Source organism: Cyrtonyx montezumae, unplaced genomic scaffold (assembly GCF_038088225.1).
Source record: "Cyrtonyx montezumae isolate F1298 unplaced genomic scaffold, pur_monq_1.0 scaffold_11, whole genome shotgun sequence".
Lineage (NCBI taxonomy): Eukaryota > Metazoa > Chordata > Aves > Galliformes > Odontophoridae > Cyrtonyx > Cyrtonyx montezumae.
The window spans coordinates 17,972,747-17,991,960 of NW_027071837.1; the positions used below are offsets into that span (position 1 = coordinate 17,972,747).

The following is a 19,214-nucleotide window of genomic DNA, read 5'->3' on the forward strand; positions in this document are numbered from 1 at the left end:
GGAAACTCAATAACAGGGCTTCCACAAATGCCCCACACATTGAGGGCTACATGCACTTCTGTGGACTCTCGAGGTATTTGATAATCGAAGTCGATATATCATCTTCAGAGAGTTTTCCTGACCTTCATGTGCCTTAAGCAGGTCTTCAGTTTATCCTACAGAGCTGCTTTGAAACAAACAATATCTCAGAATTAAAAGTACAGAAAAATAATACAAGATAGTACAATAATGACTTATCTGTTGCATAGCTGAAAAAGCATCTCAGCATCTTTGAAAGGACATCATTAAATTCTTTCGCTCAATCTAGAAACTATTCTACTTTGTATTAAGGCATCTGTGAACTGCAAACCAGCAAGTAATTCCTTACAAATGACTGAAAAATTCTATACAGAACTGGGGGGGGAAACAAACAAACAAAAAAACCCACCTCAAACTCCAAGGCTTTTATCACCTAGGAACTGTTCACAAAAAACTTTTTCAATTTATTTTCTTACCCTGCCTGTTGTAAAATTAAAAACCTCAGAAGACATTTTTCTTTAATATCAGGCTCTAGGACTAACATACCTACTAAATTTCTTGGGACTTGTATGACATCTTCAGCAAATTCAAGGTAACTTCTTGCCTTTTTCACTGCATCCTGATCCTAAAACACATAGGGTTTAAGAAGAGAAATGAGATCACATAATCAACAGAACTGTAGGGGTTGGAAGGGATCTCCAGAGATCGAGTTCAGCCCCCTTGATAAAGCAGCTCCCCAGCCCAGTTGCAGAGGTAGGCGTCCAGGTGGGTCTTGAATGTCTCCAGAGAAGGAGACCCCACCACTTCTCTGGGCAGCCTAAGCCAGTGCACTGTGACCCTTACTGTGAAGAAGTTCCCATGCACATTTGTGCAGAACTTCCCATGCCTCAGTTTGTGGTCATTTCCCTTTGTCCTATCACCACACACTGCTGAGATGGATTATCCCACAGTGTTTTTGTTTTTCTATTATTTAAACAGTTAAAGAAGGGATCTTACCTCTCCGTAAATATGGAATGTGCAGGTATCTTCATCGAGATCAATGGCAGTCACTCCAGGGACTTTTCTGGCTTGCTGAATATTAGCACCATGAGTGCCAATAGCCAAACCCATTAAGTCTTCACGTACAACGAACTGCTCATGAAATCGTGATGCAAGTTGTCTAGAACTCTGAAAAGAATCCAGATATTTATAGTGATTAAGGGAAATCCTACAACCTGTGTAGAAAACTGCACCATTTCAAGTTAGTGGGAAACAACAGTTGCTCAATTAAAATCTGTAGTCAGAGATAAGTAAATAACACTCAATAGATAAATATCTACTGTGCATAAAAGAAAAAAAAGAAACTGATGTCTACAGAAAACAACAAAATTAAGGTGAAACTCCAACACATTGCTTGGATTCAGAGGACACATTAAAATACTCACCCAGGAATTGCAATTCTACCTGTTAATCTGAGAGCTTCAGATTCACAGTAGCCACAGTCCCATTTCAGCATAGGGACAGCAGTTACTAAGCTACTAAATGAACTCTCTCAATCATGTGTTTGAGGCTCAGGTAACCTCAAATTAAACACGTGGCAATTGTTCCACAACTCCTATCACTTTTTCCTGAAACTGCTATGGCACAACTAAGCAATACAAGATGGCTTACAGAATCTTAATGAAGGTTTCCTCTATGAAAGACGACACCAAGGATAAAAGTAATTAAAAACAGCTTTGGAAAGAACGCTGCTTTCTAGACAGATAAAATTTACAAAAAAAAAAAATCAAAAAAGGAACAGGTTAAAGATAGCACTAGTGACCACAGTAAACAACTTTTTGAAGCATCCCTGACCTTCCAAGAAAACCACATCAAGTTTCAACTTATAGAAGCATATATAAAACAGTTTCAATGTTTTTGTAATTGTATTACTGTAGCATCCACCACAAAGCAAGCATGAAGAATGGGTACCTGAGCGAAACTTTTGAGAACTATCTTTTAGCAGACTGTGAAGATGGATGGCATGCAAAATACTCTGACATGCAGGAAAAAGAGATTTTGGCAACGTCATAAAATCCTGTCTTGCTAAGAACAACCTCTGTCAATACCAAGTGCCTCAGATTACTAGCATGACCAGAGCTTATGAGTGCAAAAAACAAACAAACAACTTGGTAAATGCTCAACTGCACAAAGTTTACAATCTGTCAAATGAATGGGAAAGCTGTTAAGTGGACATTTCCGGAAAAAAATACAAACCCTATAAAGTCATTTGCTTATAAACACTATGACAATGACTGATAAATTTTTCCTACACCTTCTTCATTCTTCCAAAAAACAGATCTTATAGGATGATTGTGTTATATGAAACCAGGATATCACTGAGTTTGGTTAACAAGCATATGGAGACAAATCAGAAAATGATTATCATGACAGTGAAGTGCCACACATTCAGATAAATTTGAAAAAAAACAACAAAAAAAACAAAACCCAAAAACAAAACCATCAAGGAAACACCCACAGGAAGCTCTCTCTCCTCTGTCCTGCTACTGTTACTTGACCAAGTTAAAACCATTGATTAACAAATATATTGTGGTAAATCACTTTAAGGGAGAATTGGCTACAATAAATAATGCAAAGTATCCAAATGTCATGAAATATCCAGGGATCCCTACCAAGCATTTCTTTAACTGCATCATAAGCAATTTGGAAAGTAAGTATTATGTTGAATGTTTGCACATCTACATTCCAACAGAAAACCCAAAAGCTGTTTCACTAGTTAACGTGTTACAGACCACCAAATGAGAACAGAGAATAGGAGGACAAAGTCAATCAGTTGTTAACACAAATAGCTACAACATGAAGAAAAGATAAAGCTACATGACCACAGAGTGTCTTTGGCTAACTCCATATAGTGTGTACTAAAATATCATTAGCTTCTCCAGAAACTACATATTACAAGATGTACTTGAATCAAAACACTGCAAAATCTAACTATTTTCTTTGAATAGATTAATGAGAAACAAATACACAAAGAGTATATGAATACTTAGATGCACGTCTGAATTGCATTCAGAGATAATAAAATACAAACCAGAATATTAAAGTAGATTTCTAAGTTTGGCATTTTTAAAATCTCAAAATAATTAAGCCATGCCTAATTAGTAAAGGAAGTAAACAAAAACTAATTTGTTCGGTTATTGTACTTTATGCTCTAAAACTCATGTTTAAGAACAAAGGCCATGCAAGAAGCTAACATGCAAAAATGAAAGAAGGTAAAAAACAACAGAGGGAAAGGGAAAAGAAAGAGAAGCTAGTTAGTCATCATAGCAGTTTTACCTTTCCTACCTAGAGCTATAGAAGAACCAGTATCGAACATTCCAAAGTCTATGGCGCAGAAAGGAGTTTGTTTGATCAAAACAATAAACCATTAGTAAAGTCAAGAGCATTCACTAAATAATTGCACTGCACATGGATATGTGCAAAATATTTGTGTGTCAATTAGCTTTTCAACAAATTATGAATACAATTGTTTATTATCTGAAGTTTTTGAGTATGAATGAAACTGTCTTTACAGATCTTAGTGTAAACGTGAAAAGTATAAGCCATTATAATCATATATATTTATCTCACAATAACTTTCACTTATGTTCGGCTCAGGCAGAACTACAGCTTTCTAACCACAATCAAACAAAACCCTTCAGCCTTCCACAGCAGAAAAAAGATTCAGGCTTAGAACAAGAGCAAGAATCCCAGATTAGTTAGAGATGGGAATTAATGACGGGAATTAATGACAGCAGCTTCTGCTGCATGCATTCGTGGGGACACAAAGAGAATGAGCTCTGAAAAGGCTGTTGTTCTTCCCACCTCTGAAATAATACTCTACATTTCGTGAGTTAAATTGCCCACGATTGTCAGTTCTGGAAGACAACAAAAATGGATTACTGAAAAACTACAGTGGGAGTGCTCAAAAAGGAAAATCAATAATAAACTGATCCCTTCTTGGTCTTCAGAAAATTAAGGCCTAAACTATCTTAGATTACAGCTCTCAAATACAGAAATCAAGAGACTAACAGGAGTAACAGAAACAGGCACTTCCTATAAGCAGCTGTGAGTGCACCTACTGGATACAAGAGGTTTGAACTCCATAACACTTAAAGCTAAAAGTGGATCTAATCCTTTCTGGGGAGCAGGGTGGGAACAATAAAATCTGGCTCAAAAATTACACGGTTGGTATACATCCACGTAAAAACTGTTGTTCAAAGTTTTATCACTCATCTGGCTCCTGCTGATGAATCAAAAAAAGAAGTTTTTGGAAATGCTACTATTTTTTTCTGAATTGTAGACAGAGAAAAAGTACAACGGTAGGTTACTTATAAAGATTCTCTAATTTCCTAGCTTGCTCCTTCTTCTCTTCCCCCCCACCCCAACATGGACAAGTATGAGTCAAACTTCTTGCCAGTCAACACCCACTCTCCAGTTACAGAAATATCTGAAGTTTTATCTGCTCTAAGATAATTTCTTAACGTTTTATCTAGAGACAAACCAGTCCCTTTGTACATACTGCCAAGAGCCTCGCCCTTTCCTACAGATACACCTCTCATTTTCATAGAATCATAGAATCTTCTGAGTTGGAAGGGACCTTTAAAGGCCATCTAGTCCAACTCTTCTGCATTTAACAAGGCTATCTACAGCTACATCAGGTGCTCAGAGTCTGATGAGGATTCCACCACTTCCCTGGACAACCTCTTCCATCACCTCACCACTCCTATTATAAAAAGCCTTTTCCTTATATCCAATCTAAATCTTCCCCTCTTTTAGTTTGAAACCATTTCCTCTTGCTCCATTACAACATACCCTCAAGAGTCTGCCCTTCCCTTCTCGTGACCCCTCTTTAGATATCAACAGGCTGCTCTCAGGTCTCCCCGGAGTCTTCTCTTCTCCAGGCTGAACAGCCCTAGATCCTTCAGCATGTCCTTGTAGGGAGCTGTTCCATCCCTGGGATCATTTTTGTGGATTCCTTCTGGACACACTCCCAACAGCTCCGTGTCTCTCCGGTACTCAGGACAACCCAACTAGACACAGTACACCTCACAGCACAGAGCACAGGGGCAGATGCCCACCCACACCGGCTGGCTGTGCGGCTTTGGATGCACCAGGATCTGGTTGGCTTTCTGGGCTGTGAGGGAACAGCGATGGCTCACGTCCAGCTGCCATCCACCACTACTCTCAGGTCCTTTTCAGCAGGGTGTGCTTTATCCTTGTATCCGCTAGCTTGTACCTGGGTCATGGCAGCCCCCACTAACAGCACAAGACCTTCCTCTTGGCTTTGTTCACAACTTTTGGACTGTCCACTCAAGGGCTGTGCGTAGAGCAGTCACTAGTGAAGACTGAGGCCAAAAAGTTGTTGAATAGCTCAGCACTCACCCTGTTCATTGTTACTAGCCTGTCTGTGCTGCTCACCAGGGAGAGTACACCCCTTTGGGCTTTCTTTTTCCAGGTGATGTACCTATAGAAGTTTTCTTATTCAACTTTACACCCCAAAGTCCAGATCCAGTTGGCCTTCCTGACCCCACCCCTACACAGGGCTGCAGCATCCCTATACTCCTCCCAGGCTGCCTGTCTTTGATTCCACTGCCACTATGTTTCTTCTGCAAGATCCTGTTCTAGTCTAGCTCAGTATCAAGCCACACTTAGTCCATCTGCTTTTAAAAACAGTAAATCAAAGCTATCAAACATGGCACTATTATTGACTGATTATTTAATGGTTCATACCATGAAGTATGTGCATTTACACATATACACATTTATTTAATAGTTTGAAAATATATATATTCTTATTTAGTAACACAAAATCATGTGTGATAGAAAAGACTGGGCATGAAATTGTGGAAATTGTACAAAAATGAGTATTTGCAAGAACAGGCCTTGTAACTATAAACTTATTACCTACTGTATCAGTAAATAATTACTTTTACCTCCCATTTAAGTCCTATCAGCTATCAAGTGTTTGGGAATTATTTTTAAACCCAAAATTACTTCAGAGGAAAAAAAAATCCGTACCTCCAGTTGTTTGCTAGCTTCTTCATTTCTTAAGATCAGGGATAACTTGGTACGTAGACTTCGAAAGTGCATATCAATCAGCATATTTGCCCGCTTTGTTGTTACATCGTTGATTGACTAAATTATTAATAAAGAAAATAATGTATTATATATGAAATTTTCAAACACTACTACATTTGGCATGGTTAGTTGTTCATACTTACTAAAATAATAAGCTGATGGTTTTCAGAATCATATATTACAGAAAAAGCTCCAACTGCCTTTTTGAAGTCCTTATGTGCAGACTCTTTGGCACACCTAAAAATAAAATACTACAAAGTTAAAATAATAAACTGCTGCATTTATAGCTCACAGCGTAAATGATTCCTTTCTTAATTTCAAAGAATCTTAAACCCGTCTATCTATATCCAAGTCCTCCCTTTTGGGCACAAATCTACTGTACTTGTTTTGCTTTTATTTCTTTTCGTAAGTAGAAGTTTTTAAGCTTCATGTTAAAAAAGCTAAAATCATTATATTCAGCAACTCTAAAATTTCAAACACACTATGCAACAGTATGACATGCAACTTCACTGTAACTACTGCAGCATTGTAACATCTTCATGCTCATCTTGCACAGTATTTTGCTTCTCCAGACTTCTACCATTTACTTACTACTTAGTGAACTTGTTTACTATAACATTAACTTCTACAACTACAAGACTAATCTGAATTTATAACTTATTTCATATTGGAGCAATAACAAACTTCTCAAGAAATAGCTAGTTCTGCAGCTAAAAGAGGGGAATCATTAATCCAGATTTCAGAATACTTACAAAAAAAAGATGTCAGTGTTCTAGGAGAAAGCCAGCTGTTTCTGCACTGTACTATGGGAAGTTTTAGTCACTGTATAACTACTTGCAGAGCTATCATCAGAAAATCTTATGTCCTGCAGTATGTTTTTTTATTGTCATTAAATACCAACATAGACATACTGCCAAATTCTCTAACAATAAAATAATGAACATTTACCATCTATCAACAAAGATGACAGGGAATGGATTCATTAATTTAACCATAACAGGCGTAAGAATACAAATCGTAATGAATAAAATTCTTGTATCTGCCCTGCACACAAGCCCTAAATCCAGCAGAACTAAATTACATTTCAAAGATCATCTTTTATCCATGTTCACATTTCTACCTCCTGTATTTTTAAATAAATATTTTAAAAGTTACTTATAAGGTATAAAAAGCATTCTTACTCCTCCTTTCCGCAAGCTCAAGAAGTTACCCATGTTTTGAAACAATTTATAAAGAAATGCTTGCACTTACATTTGCCTTAAATCCTCTGGTACTTCCAGTTTGATTTTATGGAAAGTATCTTTTGTTGCAGGTTTGTTAGGGTTCACAGATCTCAGACGCTCAATTGTGACAATTTCGTTGTATGTAGCATCACAGGCTGCATATTCTATTACGTAAAACTGATATAAAAATAATAAAATCATCCAAGACACATTTTAATGACAAAAGTAAGTACTTTACTATCAAGTTAGAGGCACTCTTGTTAAATCAAAAATTAAATTCAAACTTTTTGGATTGAAATTAATGGTAACTGCAACCACCTTAGTTAAGAAATTATTTCAAATTGGAGAGAAATATAAAGGCACTGCACATTGATATAATTGAGAGCAACACAACAAAAACTGTAAATAAGTAAGTATATATTATATGCACATTCCTACCTCACCCTTTATCATTCTCACTTTAGCCAACCACCAGCAGCAGGGTTCTTTTTCATTTGCCCTGGAATAAACCTGAACAAAATACACACATTATATAGTTGTAGCCCAAAAGCTGATACAGATTAGTATTACCACCAGCTCTGCAACAGATGTGAAGACCAGCAAAACGCACCAGTACTTAAAGTCTCCAATCTAAGAACTAAATAGCATGCATGTAACAGCTGAAATATCTACTGCAAATGTAAGCAGGATATAAAACTACTTATATAAGATTCTAGAGATCTACCAGCAATAGTTGTTTCAATCTTGTATACAGTCCATAAAAATGAAAATTCAGCCTTTTGTATTCTGCTATACAAGGCTTTTTACTGTATGCAGATGTAAAGGGTGGAGGGAAGACATGACGATGCAACTCTACTACCTCAATACATATATGATATTTGTTATAACTACATCATTTTTCTTTTTTACATTTTCTTATTTTTCAAATCAAAAGGTTTTTGGTTTTTTTTGCATACTATTTAAGCAAAGATCTCACTTTTTAATAAGAATTAGAAAATATTACTGCTTTTGAAAATGTTGAAGATTCAGTCATACTAAATCCAGGCTCCTTCTACCTATACATATTTATTTACAGGTATGTCTTTATGGTTACTGTATTTTGCATGAATGGATACGATGGCCTGCTATTTTATGATGTTAAAGATGCATGCTGGTCACATGACAGTTTACCCTTCCTGTCAATATTCTGTTAGATTTTGTCACCGTGTGACAGGCAGCAGCAGAAGTGGTCTCACGGAATGGTGCCTGACATGGAAGTTCGAATGAAGCAGAGGAATAGAACTGAACTTCTCTGTGAAGAAAAAATGTCAATTTTTTCTTCACAGAGAAAATACCATTGGCATTTATCAGGTGACATTTGCTCATGCAGATTTTTACAAGCTTGGCCTTTGTTCTTTGCTGGCTAAAATGAACAGCTAACAGTGGTTAACAGTGTTGAAAAACTGTGTTTTGCAGCTGAGAATATGCTCTGTCCAATAGTGCTATTGTGCTCTTTATATCTGTTGTAGTATCCATGGAAATAAAAGAAGCCATTACCTTTGGAGCAACTTACGTACATAAAGCTGAATGAGAAAATTTACATTCTGTATAAGTTTTGCTAACAAACACCTATAAAGTTAAAATGAAGTCTAAATGTAGATAAAGAACTACAGTCCAGGCTATTTCCAAATAATTTGATTTCTGACAAATAAAGGATCCATAATCAAAGAAAATCTGATCACATCAGTAAACTGGTGTGCACATAATGCTGTCATACTGTCAAAAATATCTTCTGATAACATGTTTGACATCATTTTCTACGTAGTATTTGGAATCAAAAGACTGACAACATATAATATGGAGACAAATCTTGCACTGAGTTGTCCAACATTTTCACCAGAAATTCTCTCACTTCTCTTAACAAGTTTTGTTAACAGAGCATACATACCTCTACTTCATCACTTTCATTTATGTCTTTATTATAGCCTGCAGGTGGTGGAAACCTCACATCATGGAATGGTATTTGTCTCTCCGGTTGCCAGCTACAAATAAAAATACAACAAATGACCTAAACACTTTCACTTTATTTTTAAGAAAGAAAGAAGTCAGAACTGCACTGGAAATCAACTTATTTCACATTTTTCATTTTTGCAGAGTTTTTGTGCACATATATTGAAACTCTGCTTCTAACCGTACTGCTTTGAAATCTTCCAGGTTTTTTTTTTTAATTATTATTTATAGCTGCAGGTTCTACCCCCAACAAAATGCAGTTTAAAAAAAAAATACATTAACTTCTGAACTCTTTCTTCAAAAATCAGTCTTTTTACCTATAGCTTATAAAGAAGTAACCCACATTATGTCTAAATTCAACTTGTATTTTAATATTCTTTAAGAATTAATAAAATTAATGTATCAAGCAGATTTTTTTCAAAAATAACAGTAAAACAATTTCTAAAAATACTCATGATTCCATAACAAAGACATACCAGGAAAAAAAATTACATACATATATATATATACACACACACACACATCACCTTGGTGTTCCCTCCTGAAGGAAACAAAATCTGAGCTTAACAATATAACATGTTTAAATTTTTTTTACCATATTTTAGCAGCACAACATGGGAAACTGGCATTTATTACTATGTATAAAATAAATTTTGTAATAATGTAATGGGGAAAATCTAAAATAGAATATTCATGTGAGACAGAAGCAGTCATAGTACTGCTGCTTACTCAAACATCGGTTGCTATTATGCATGTCCAATTACGTATTTTCAAGAACATTCACCATCTTCTAGTTTCATTCTTTAAAATATTTAAACAATTGAAAGCACAGACAAAATGTACATAGTAGTTAACCTCTTAATCCTTAAGCATGCCATCAGAAGTATACAGTATCTTATGGATGTCACTTTCCATCATCCTGTTATATTTAGTTTTATCAAATTCAAAATAGGAACTCTCTTAACTCTGTATTTGTACTTGTAACAGCAATATACATACTTGTTTTCAAATGCAACTGTTATGGAATCTTCATGTACATCCTTTACAAATGCCTGTGAAGAAAAGAAAGGTACTTTACAGTATGTCAACAGACTGTTTTAAAAAGCACATCTCAAATATCAACAGAATTTGGTATGTAAATATGTTTTTGAGTCAATCTTTTCCATTTTGCAATACTCTTATATAAAACACATCCTGTAAGCTGATAACCCCCTGAACGCAGGACTGACAATGTGCAGGCAGACAGAATGCCCAATCCATACAGAAAGCCCTTCTTTTTTGAAATAACGGAAGAGGTCAGTAACAAACAACATCATTAATTATGAGATATGAAATATAACTCAAGTTTAATATATTAGAACTATCAATTTGTACTTTCCAACGAGAAAATTACAGTGCAGAAATTAAACAGTACTACTCTTTAAAAGAAATCTCACCTAACTTACCTCAGGGTACGACCAAAAATCACAAATTCATTCTAGTACTATTTTCATTCACACAGTCAGCTTCCTTATTATACAAACTTAAATGAAATGCCCCACAGCCTTCCTTGTTTTCTTCTGGGCAATGAATAGTAGTTGTGCCAAGTCTCCCACACAACTACGGAGCAGAGTACAGAATTAAGTCTAAGCCTCGAGGGTGCTTTTTTCCCCCCACATACACTACTGAACTCAATGACCTTTGATAAATTCTCAGCTTTATGCTGAAACTTCCCCCATCCATCAAACACCAAGATGATACTCTATTAAAATACTTCAAGAATAACTAAGAAAAATATTTTTCATAACCTCAAACACAGGGTGCACAGCAATGAGGGTTGAAAAGAGTCTTTAGCTTGTTTCTTCTTAAAAATATCTTCAAAAACTGCTGAAATAGAAAGGCACTAGCAACAGGCTGAGTATTTCACTAGCATTTGTTCATGTTTCTCATGCCCTAGCAAAGCAGAGGTGGATGAAAGTCCAAGAGCGAGAGAGATTACAGAACCTAATTCTATCAATGGATGTGCACCCCAGTAGAACAACAAATTCTCAGTAAACTGAAAATAACTTATTGGTAACTTTCTTGTGCTACAGTTCATTAATTACAACTTATGTTTCATTCCCCCCACTTTTCAAAGTTCCAAGAGAAAAATAATTCACATCTTAAGAGTGTTAGGAGTTTCTCTTAGGTATGGCACCTAAGAGGTTAAAAAAATGTCACCAGCACCTCGTTCATGAAGTATTCTCAAGCATCTGCTAAATCACAGCAGTATCTTACAGGATCAAAGAAGAGCAGTACCTGATGACCAATATGGAGCTCCAACAGCTGACTATAATGAAAGTAAGCAGCACATATGCACAATGGTCATTACTTAGAGGCATTCAGTACAATAAAGTAGAATGCTAGTTAATAATCTGAAAACAAGGCCATCTTGAATAGAAGTCAAAGCAAAGTCAAAGACAATTGAAAAAGATTGCATTTTATCTTGCTCATCTCTCACGATACTGTACAAATAAAGTTCCTGAAAAGTTTATTACTAGCCCCAAAAGATGTTCTTCCAAAAAGCATTAAGATTTAAATCAGGTTCTAATAGTATTTAGGTATTTAGTTATTCTGAAACTCCAAGATATTATTTCCAAGGGAGTGGCAAATATATCATTAAAAACATACAAATCATAAAACAAAGTAGATCTAGAACCATACTTCTGCATCATGTTGACAGTAGAACAAAAATACTATTTACGTAAAAAGGCAAAAGAACTCCCAGTTGAACATTTACGTACTGTTTCATATTGCTGCCTCTTCTGTAAGAAAATTCCAGAACAAAATTCATTTCACAGATACTATGGTAGTCCTGCCACAATTCACAACTCTATTCATATCACCTTCAAAGGTTCTTTCCACATCTTGTCCAAAGTGTTTTCCCTGCACAGCTCTGAATCACCTATTCTTACAGACAGAACAGAAACTGCTACCTTAAACACCTGAAATAACACAGCAATCACTACCAAGTATTTGTTATGACTCCTTCACACCACAGAAAAGATGGGACTGAGTATAATCAATAACTTTTGAGTATACAAAAGTAGAAGTTATTTTACAAAGGAAAACCAATAGAAACACTACCAAGAACAAGAATAGCCTTGAGAAAAAAAAAAAAAGTTGAGTAACAATACAACATTCTGAGAAATAACTTGTAGATACTTGGTTATCACATTCACAAAACAGCAACATTTGTTTCTGCTAAAAAAAGATGAAAGATGCTTTTGGAGAAGTCACCCTCTCATTAGACATGAAAACACCAGAAGATTCTCTAAATATCACTCTGTTGAAAAGCATGGGTTACAACAGAGAAATACATGAGTGTGATATAAAAAAAAACAAACAAGGCTAATCTCATATTCAGACCTGGCAGCTCCTAACATCCAAACTGCCTCGAGTAGAAGCTCCTGACTACAGCAACATAATAAGCAACTAGTGGTACCCATTCTGCAATTTAACATCAATAAACAAACCACTGACACAAATGTAAGTTACCAAGCTGAAAACTAACTTAGCACCTTTAAACATTCTACCACTTTCAAAATCTGGAAAATGTATAGCAAATAGCTAATTAAAAGAATGTAACTATGGGCAATCTTTGTTTTCAATTTAACATCATATCCAAGTTTAAAGATTGAAGAGCTAGTACAGTAGATGTAGAGCTTTTGTCAGTTACTGTCTATCACACAGTAAAAGAAGGGTGAGCTTCATTAGGCTGAAGATGATCTCAATACCGTGCAAAGTTTTACAAGTTAATTATTATAGCATTTTATCACTTCTTGACTACTATCAAACTCCTCTTAAACAGGTCCTCAACATAGCTTTGGTCTCAACCCTGAAATCTATGTATTCGTGCATCAGGAAATTTTTGACCATGAACAAGTAGCATCAGACAGCATCACTGACTTCAGCATCATAACAAGTCAGCTTCAGAGTATTCAGCCACAGAAGCAAACAATGTTTTTTATTCCAGCCTGACCAAAAACACTGATGTTACTATTTTGCCCTTTAATTTCCAGCCTTGCTGATTTTACAAATGTTAATACAAATTAATACAAATATTATCCTACCAAAATACCTCATTTCAAATATACAACATATACAACACTTCGGCCTACTTCTATAGAGTTTTATGCTTACAAAACAAATAAGCGGACACAAGTTAGCCTAAAAATACAGTTCCTTAATTCTACCTAATCACAGAAAGCTGGTTTCCCTTCTTCTGCAGTTCTAATCTAGTGACAATGCAAAAACAAAAACAAACAAAAAACACCTGATACCTGTACCAGATCTGTATTAAGTAAAATTTAAGCACTAAGTACGTACACTTAGGTACCTGTTCCTAAGTACAAACTATAATGCTTTGCAACATCTATGTTTTGTGAGTAGCTGTTAAAAGAAAAAAAAGCAAACTGACAACTTAATCATTAAAGCACTTGGAAACCTAAAACTAACGTTTAACACAACTATATTTTGTATTATGCATACCACAGAAAACTATGTGCAATGCTAAAAAGAAGCAACAGATCACTGCTATCACAAATCAAATTCACAGTACACAGGACAAGCTAGTCCCAGATGCCACTGAAGGCAGAGGATAGGTACTGATTTCACACAAAGTACTAATGAAAGCACAATAAGCAGGCCTCAGCCCTTCTGGAAATAACAAGTCTAAATTGGGCATGGAAGTTCAAATCTATAGGTGCATATATGTGGATTTGAAACACTTCCAAGAAGGGACAGAACAAAAATGGCTACAACAAATATGAACACGCACACAAGAAGCACTAAGAACACAATGAAACTAGATGGAACTAAAATAAGGAAATATGGCACTGTGACAACAGCAGCTATGATATCACTAACTGCAGCGATATCAGATTAGCATACATAAGAAGAAATTCAAACCACTGCAAGTTTTGCTTTTATTTCTATAAATAGAATCAAGTTTTACACTGATAGTCTGCTTGTTCTTCTCTGATATTAAAAATCAAGCTCTGGTGTATTTCCTACACCAGATTTGACTTTCAGTCATATTAACCATTAACATTTTTCTCCACAGCTTAGATTTAAACAAAAAAAAGATGACAATCAAACAGTGACATATCGTGGTCTTTCTCACACATACAAACATTCACATTCTAAGAAGAGCTGAACAATAAAGATATGGTCTAAGTTTCACAAATTACTAAATAGAAAATAACAATTACTGGAGACACCAGTATGTTTATTATTTATGTGCTAAATGGTAGATAGATACTTCAAAGGAACAGAGCCTCTAGCTGCCACTCAGTTTTTTTGCTGCTGTTGTCCTCCCTACCCCTTAAATCAGATAGAAACAGTCTATCATTTTAATAATGAAGGATAAACCTAAGAAGTGAAAATAGGCAAAATTATGCTCTCAAAGATTAAAACTGTGTCATTTATACGAACTAATATCTATCTGCCTAGTGGTACTGTAACATTTTATACCTGTTGCAAGGAGTCATAAGGTATGGCTACTCAAATCTGAAAAAAGGCGTACCATACAAAAAAAGCAGACCAGGAAAACAAGGAAAGTCACAGAAATGAAAATTGAATCAGAAAAACTAGTATTGACTATCATCTTCAGAAGGTCTGTGAGTGTGCAAAAAGAATAAAGATGCTTGCTAAGGGTATGCTGCCTCCAACAGGATGCTTTCTATGTCCAGCAGAGATTACAGGAGATAATTACTCCCAAATTGAGAAGAAAAAAAAATCCCATGCTAGAAAGGCATTCACCACATCCCCTTTTTGAAGGAAATAATATCTTAAACTATCTCTGTAAAGACTAGACAACAGACTATTAATCCTCTGAGAATAAGAATGTGAAAACCTTCATTTACTGTACCTACACGACCCAACAAGTTGTGCAATGATGCATGCTAACAGTGCACACTTTCACAGTTTAGCTACTCAACCCACAAGCTGCTAAAGGGCAGGTCCCTCTCCTTACGATACACAGCCCTGGCTGTTAGAATAGCCTTAAAAGTAAGTAAGGGTATTTAATCTTTTATTCCCAGGGATTCTGGGCCAAGCAACATAATAAGTCATGACTGAGCATTTTTAGGCACTAAATTACCAATCATTCCTAAATCATGCTTATCAACTGCACTGCATTTTTCATGGAATAATTCGTATGGGGAAGGGGAAGAAGTTCATGAAATTGTGAAGCATTCTTAACATAATTAAATCATTACTTGGTGAAAGAATTTGCATCCAGATAACAAAATGATGCATTCCAGAACTCTTGTGGAACAGTGCACGTGACCAATATGAAACTTGAATTAAAACCTTCCACATTCTGACTGCATACTACACCTGCTGAGGTACCAGAATCATCCTCCTATGTTATGCGTGGAACACAATCCCATAAAACATCTCAACACGCATTCTGGATCAAGTCCCACAGGCAACACAAGCAGAGAAAAAGCCTACTTTATGACTCTCAGTAGAGACAAGGTGACAATTAGGCACCATTTTTGTACTCTCAAGATCAAGATGCTGCTGGGAACACTCAAAACCAGAACACGTTTACAGACCTGAATTCATGTGGTCTTTAGAGAGACTATGAAAGCCTCAAGTGGCACTGAGTTACCTATCTGTACCACTTTGTGACTCCAGCAGCCTCATGTTCCTTCCCTCTGTATCCTCATTAGCAGTATATTCGTCTGCCAAAACATATACATATAATAATGAGGATCAACAGAATGATTTCAAGCCAAAGAAACTACTGGTAAGAATCAGTAAACCATGTGACCGAAATAATAAGTTTTGCTTTAGATATGTTTTGTGTTATTGTTGTAAAACACTTCAAAAGAGACTGCTTAAAAAAACTTTCTAAACAAAGAAAAAATTAAATCTTGCAATTATGTCCACATCACCGCACTTCTTGTAATGTTGGATCAATCACTTCATTTTATAATCAAAGTCCAAATCTGCAATACAAGCATAAAACTCAAAAGAAAACATTCAGATAAACTATTTAATAGAAGCATGACACTCAAACATTACGATACATGGAAGATTTCTAACTAAAACTCAGCCAACTCCAGCTGGAAAAAAATTGCTGATCTGCATTAAGTATTACTTCATGAGATTATTTTTTTAGATAAAAAAATAAAAGTAATCTGTTGCTCCATTTAAATTAAGCGTAATGCTTCATCTAGAAAGACAATACAGGTGAAGTGTAACAAACTACATGTCCCATTTAAGTTTTCTTAGATAACTCAACCAATCCCTTCCAACCAATCCTTAGAGATTAAGGAGAGGAGGAAAAAAAGTCAGAAATTCAAATAAAGGAATTTTAAAGATAGAAGGCAAACACAATACACAATTTGGAGACAAAGCCTGTGTCATGACTTAGGTACACTGAACTACACATAATAAATTTCTGTGCATATAAGCCCATCTGTAATTATTACCTTCACTACAATCAGAAGTGAGCATATGTTATGGAAAAAAGGGAAAAAGAACATGATGTCAGAACTATGTGTTACAGCTGCTTTATATTCTCTCTGGTTTCTTTAATATTGGTTAGTAAAGAATGAACAATGTATCATCTACTTTGCACTATTGTGTAAACATTGTCATATAACTTGATGAAAGACTTATTAGAGCTGCTCTCTTAACTAACATATTTATGTCTGTGTCTTCTCCTATGCAACTACTGTACCTTTAAAAACCTTAAAGCTGATTTTTCAAAGCACTAAATAGCTTAATTCCAGGAAGTGATATGCAGATCCCGTACTCTGACTTAAGCACTGCAAACCCTCAGTATATATCTTTGTACCAAACTTTCAGACTTCATCCATACTTTCATTTTTTCTTTTTCTTAAAGATCTCCAGAGTGAGGATTAATAAATGTATTTCAGAAATAAGTTTTTAAGTTGCCTTCATGGAAAAAAACTCAGCTCAAAGGTGTTGGACCAGTATCATTTGGATACCAGTCTGCCCTACCACACTAACATCAGAGTGTGAAATTCTACCTGTTCTTTCCTTACTAACATAAATATTTGATGCTGCACAATAACAACGCGCAAATTTTAAAGTACCACGACATTCAAATGACAGTAAAGCTTGCAGAAAACGACTGAGGAGTGCTTCTGTTATGTCTGAAACTGGTATATGCACCAATGATAGTAGGCCCAAACTCTCTGTGCTCAAGCTTAGGTTTTCGGTGAATAGGGTAGAACCACAACTCACACCCTAATAATACACCGATTAATGCATCCTAACACAAGCAAACCAACACCAGTACTACCCAGCATTAACAGAAATATTAAGTACTTAGGATGCATATCAAAGAATCAGTGAAGGCTTTATTGAGCACACAGGCTTGGAAACAAACATGGAACGCTGCTCAGTAGTTTCAGTAAAAGGCAAAATTGATGAGTGGATATATTTAGGAGCTCAGCGAACATTTTTGGTCAACACTCTCTTTAACACTAATGTGCAGCGTCCCCGGCCGTAGCATTAAGAAAAATAAATGACAACAGCTCCCATCGCAGATGCGCTTGGAACTAGCACCCCTCTCCTCCCCCGCCTTGAATGCCGTGCATCAGCAGTGCAGCTCTCATGGGAACCTGGACAGCGAGACTTTCCTTAAGTAGCGACAAAAGCTGAGGATTTAACAATGCCCCATCCCCGACCCCGATCCTCACGACGGCGCCGAGACAAGGCCTGAACCCTCCTTCCCCGCCCCAACAGCGCCGGGGCCTCCCCTTCCCACAATGGGCGAAGGCCCGAGGCCTCCTCCGCCGCCATGGCCTTCCCTCCGTGCCCGGCCCGCACAGCCCCCGGCCGGCATCTCCCAGCGGCGCAGCTCCCGCCCCCCGGGCACGGCGACGGCCCCGCCGCGGCCTCCACCCCCCCCTCCTGCCCCGGGGCCCCGCTCTACCTCCGCGCGGGGAGGAGGAGCCGCCGCCGCCGTCGCCTCCTCCTCCTCCTCCCGTTCCAGGCCCCGCTCCCTCCCCTGAGGCCCGGCCCGGCCCGGCCCGGCCCGGCCCAACCCGAGCGCCCTGTACCTTGTAGAAGGCCCCGTTGGAGCCGCGCACCTCCACCACCAGCTCCTCCATGTTGTGCGCGGCGGCGCGGTGCGGGAGGCCCAGGCCCGGCGCCTCCTCCCTCCCTTTTCTCTCTCCCTCACTCTCCCACAGCTAGAGGAGAAGGAAGAGGAGGCAGAGGTATGTATGCGGTGTGCGTGTGCAGGGCGGGGGAGGGGAAGGGGAATCTCAGTTCACCGCGAGCCCGCGGGGGTGGGACCGCGCGCGCGGGGCGGGGCGGGGTGCGGCGGGGGGTGGGGGTGGGACTGCAGCCGCTGTGCTGTGCTCCGCTCCGCGCCGCCGCCGCCTCCGGGAAATGAAAGCGAAACGGTCACCGCCGGGCGGCGCGCGAGGGGCGGTGAGAGGGCGCCCGCTTCGGCTGTAAGCACTGAACCGCGTCACGTGAAGGGCCGCGGCAGGGCGGAGAACCGGCCCGAGCCAGCACGCGCCGCACGCCGACCGCTTAACGGCCGGGTCGCGCGCCGCCCCGCCCCCCTCCCGAGAACGCGCACTCGCGCGCATCCGCAACGGTGGCGTCAAACGGTAACCCAGCCCAACCGACGCGAGCCTGCCGCCATGCCACTGAGTGACTGCCCCGCTGGCCAATCACGTTGCGTTCTGCCTGTGGCGTTCTGGTGAATCAGAAGAGGGTAGAACGGGATGGGCGTTTCCTTGACTCGGCCTCGCGAGCGGGGGCCGCGCTGAGGGCCCGGGGAGCGCGGGGCGGGGCCTGGGGTACTTCGGCTGTGCTGTGAGAGACGCTGGCGCGCCGGTAATTAGGCCGAAGATGGGAGAATATTGC

At 38.2% G+C, this 19,214-nt stretch overlaps 1 protein-coding gene across 3 annotated transcripts in view; it reads right to left on the reverse strand.

Moving 5' to 3' along the window:
• Positions 1–18,653, reverse strand: part of FMR1 (fragile X messenger ribonucleoprotein 1) — a 29,698-nt gene extending 11,045 nt beyond the window's left edge. The window contains exons 1-9 of one of the 3 annotated variants that reach the window (XM_065729743.1): positions 18,395–18,652; positions 10,329–10,381; positions 9,268–9,361; positions 7,779–7,850; positions 7,369–7,517; positions 6,261–6,354; positions 6,058–6,174; positions 1,015–1,185; positions 565–643 (exon numbers count right to left, since the gene is read on the reverse strand). In XM_065729743.1, the coding sequence (XP_065585815.1) occupies positions 565–643; positions 1,015–1,185; positions 6,058–6,174; positions 6,261–6,354; positions 7,369–7,517; positions 7,779–7,850; positions 9,268–9,361; positions 10,329–10,381; positions 18,395–18,445 (880 nt within the window). In that variant the 5' untranslated portion in view covers positions 18,446–18,652. Of the gene's footprint in view, positions 1–564; positions 644–1,014; positions 1,186–6,057; positions 6,175–6,260; positions 6,355–7,368; positions 7,518–7,778; positions 7,851–9,267; positions 9,362–10,328; positions 10,382–18,394 lie in introns of all 3 variants that reach the window. The other 2 variants (XM_065729744.1, XM_065729745.1) reach the window with 2 other exon arrangements.
• Between the last annotated feature and the right edge of the window lie 561 nt (positions 18,654–19,214).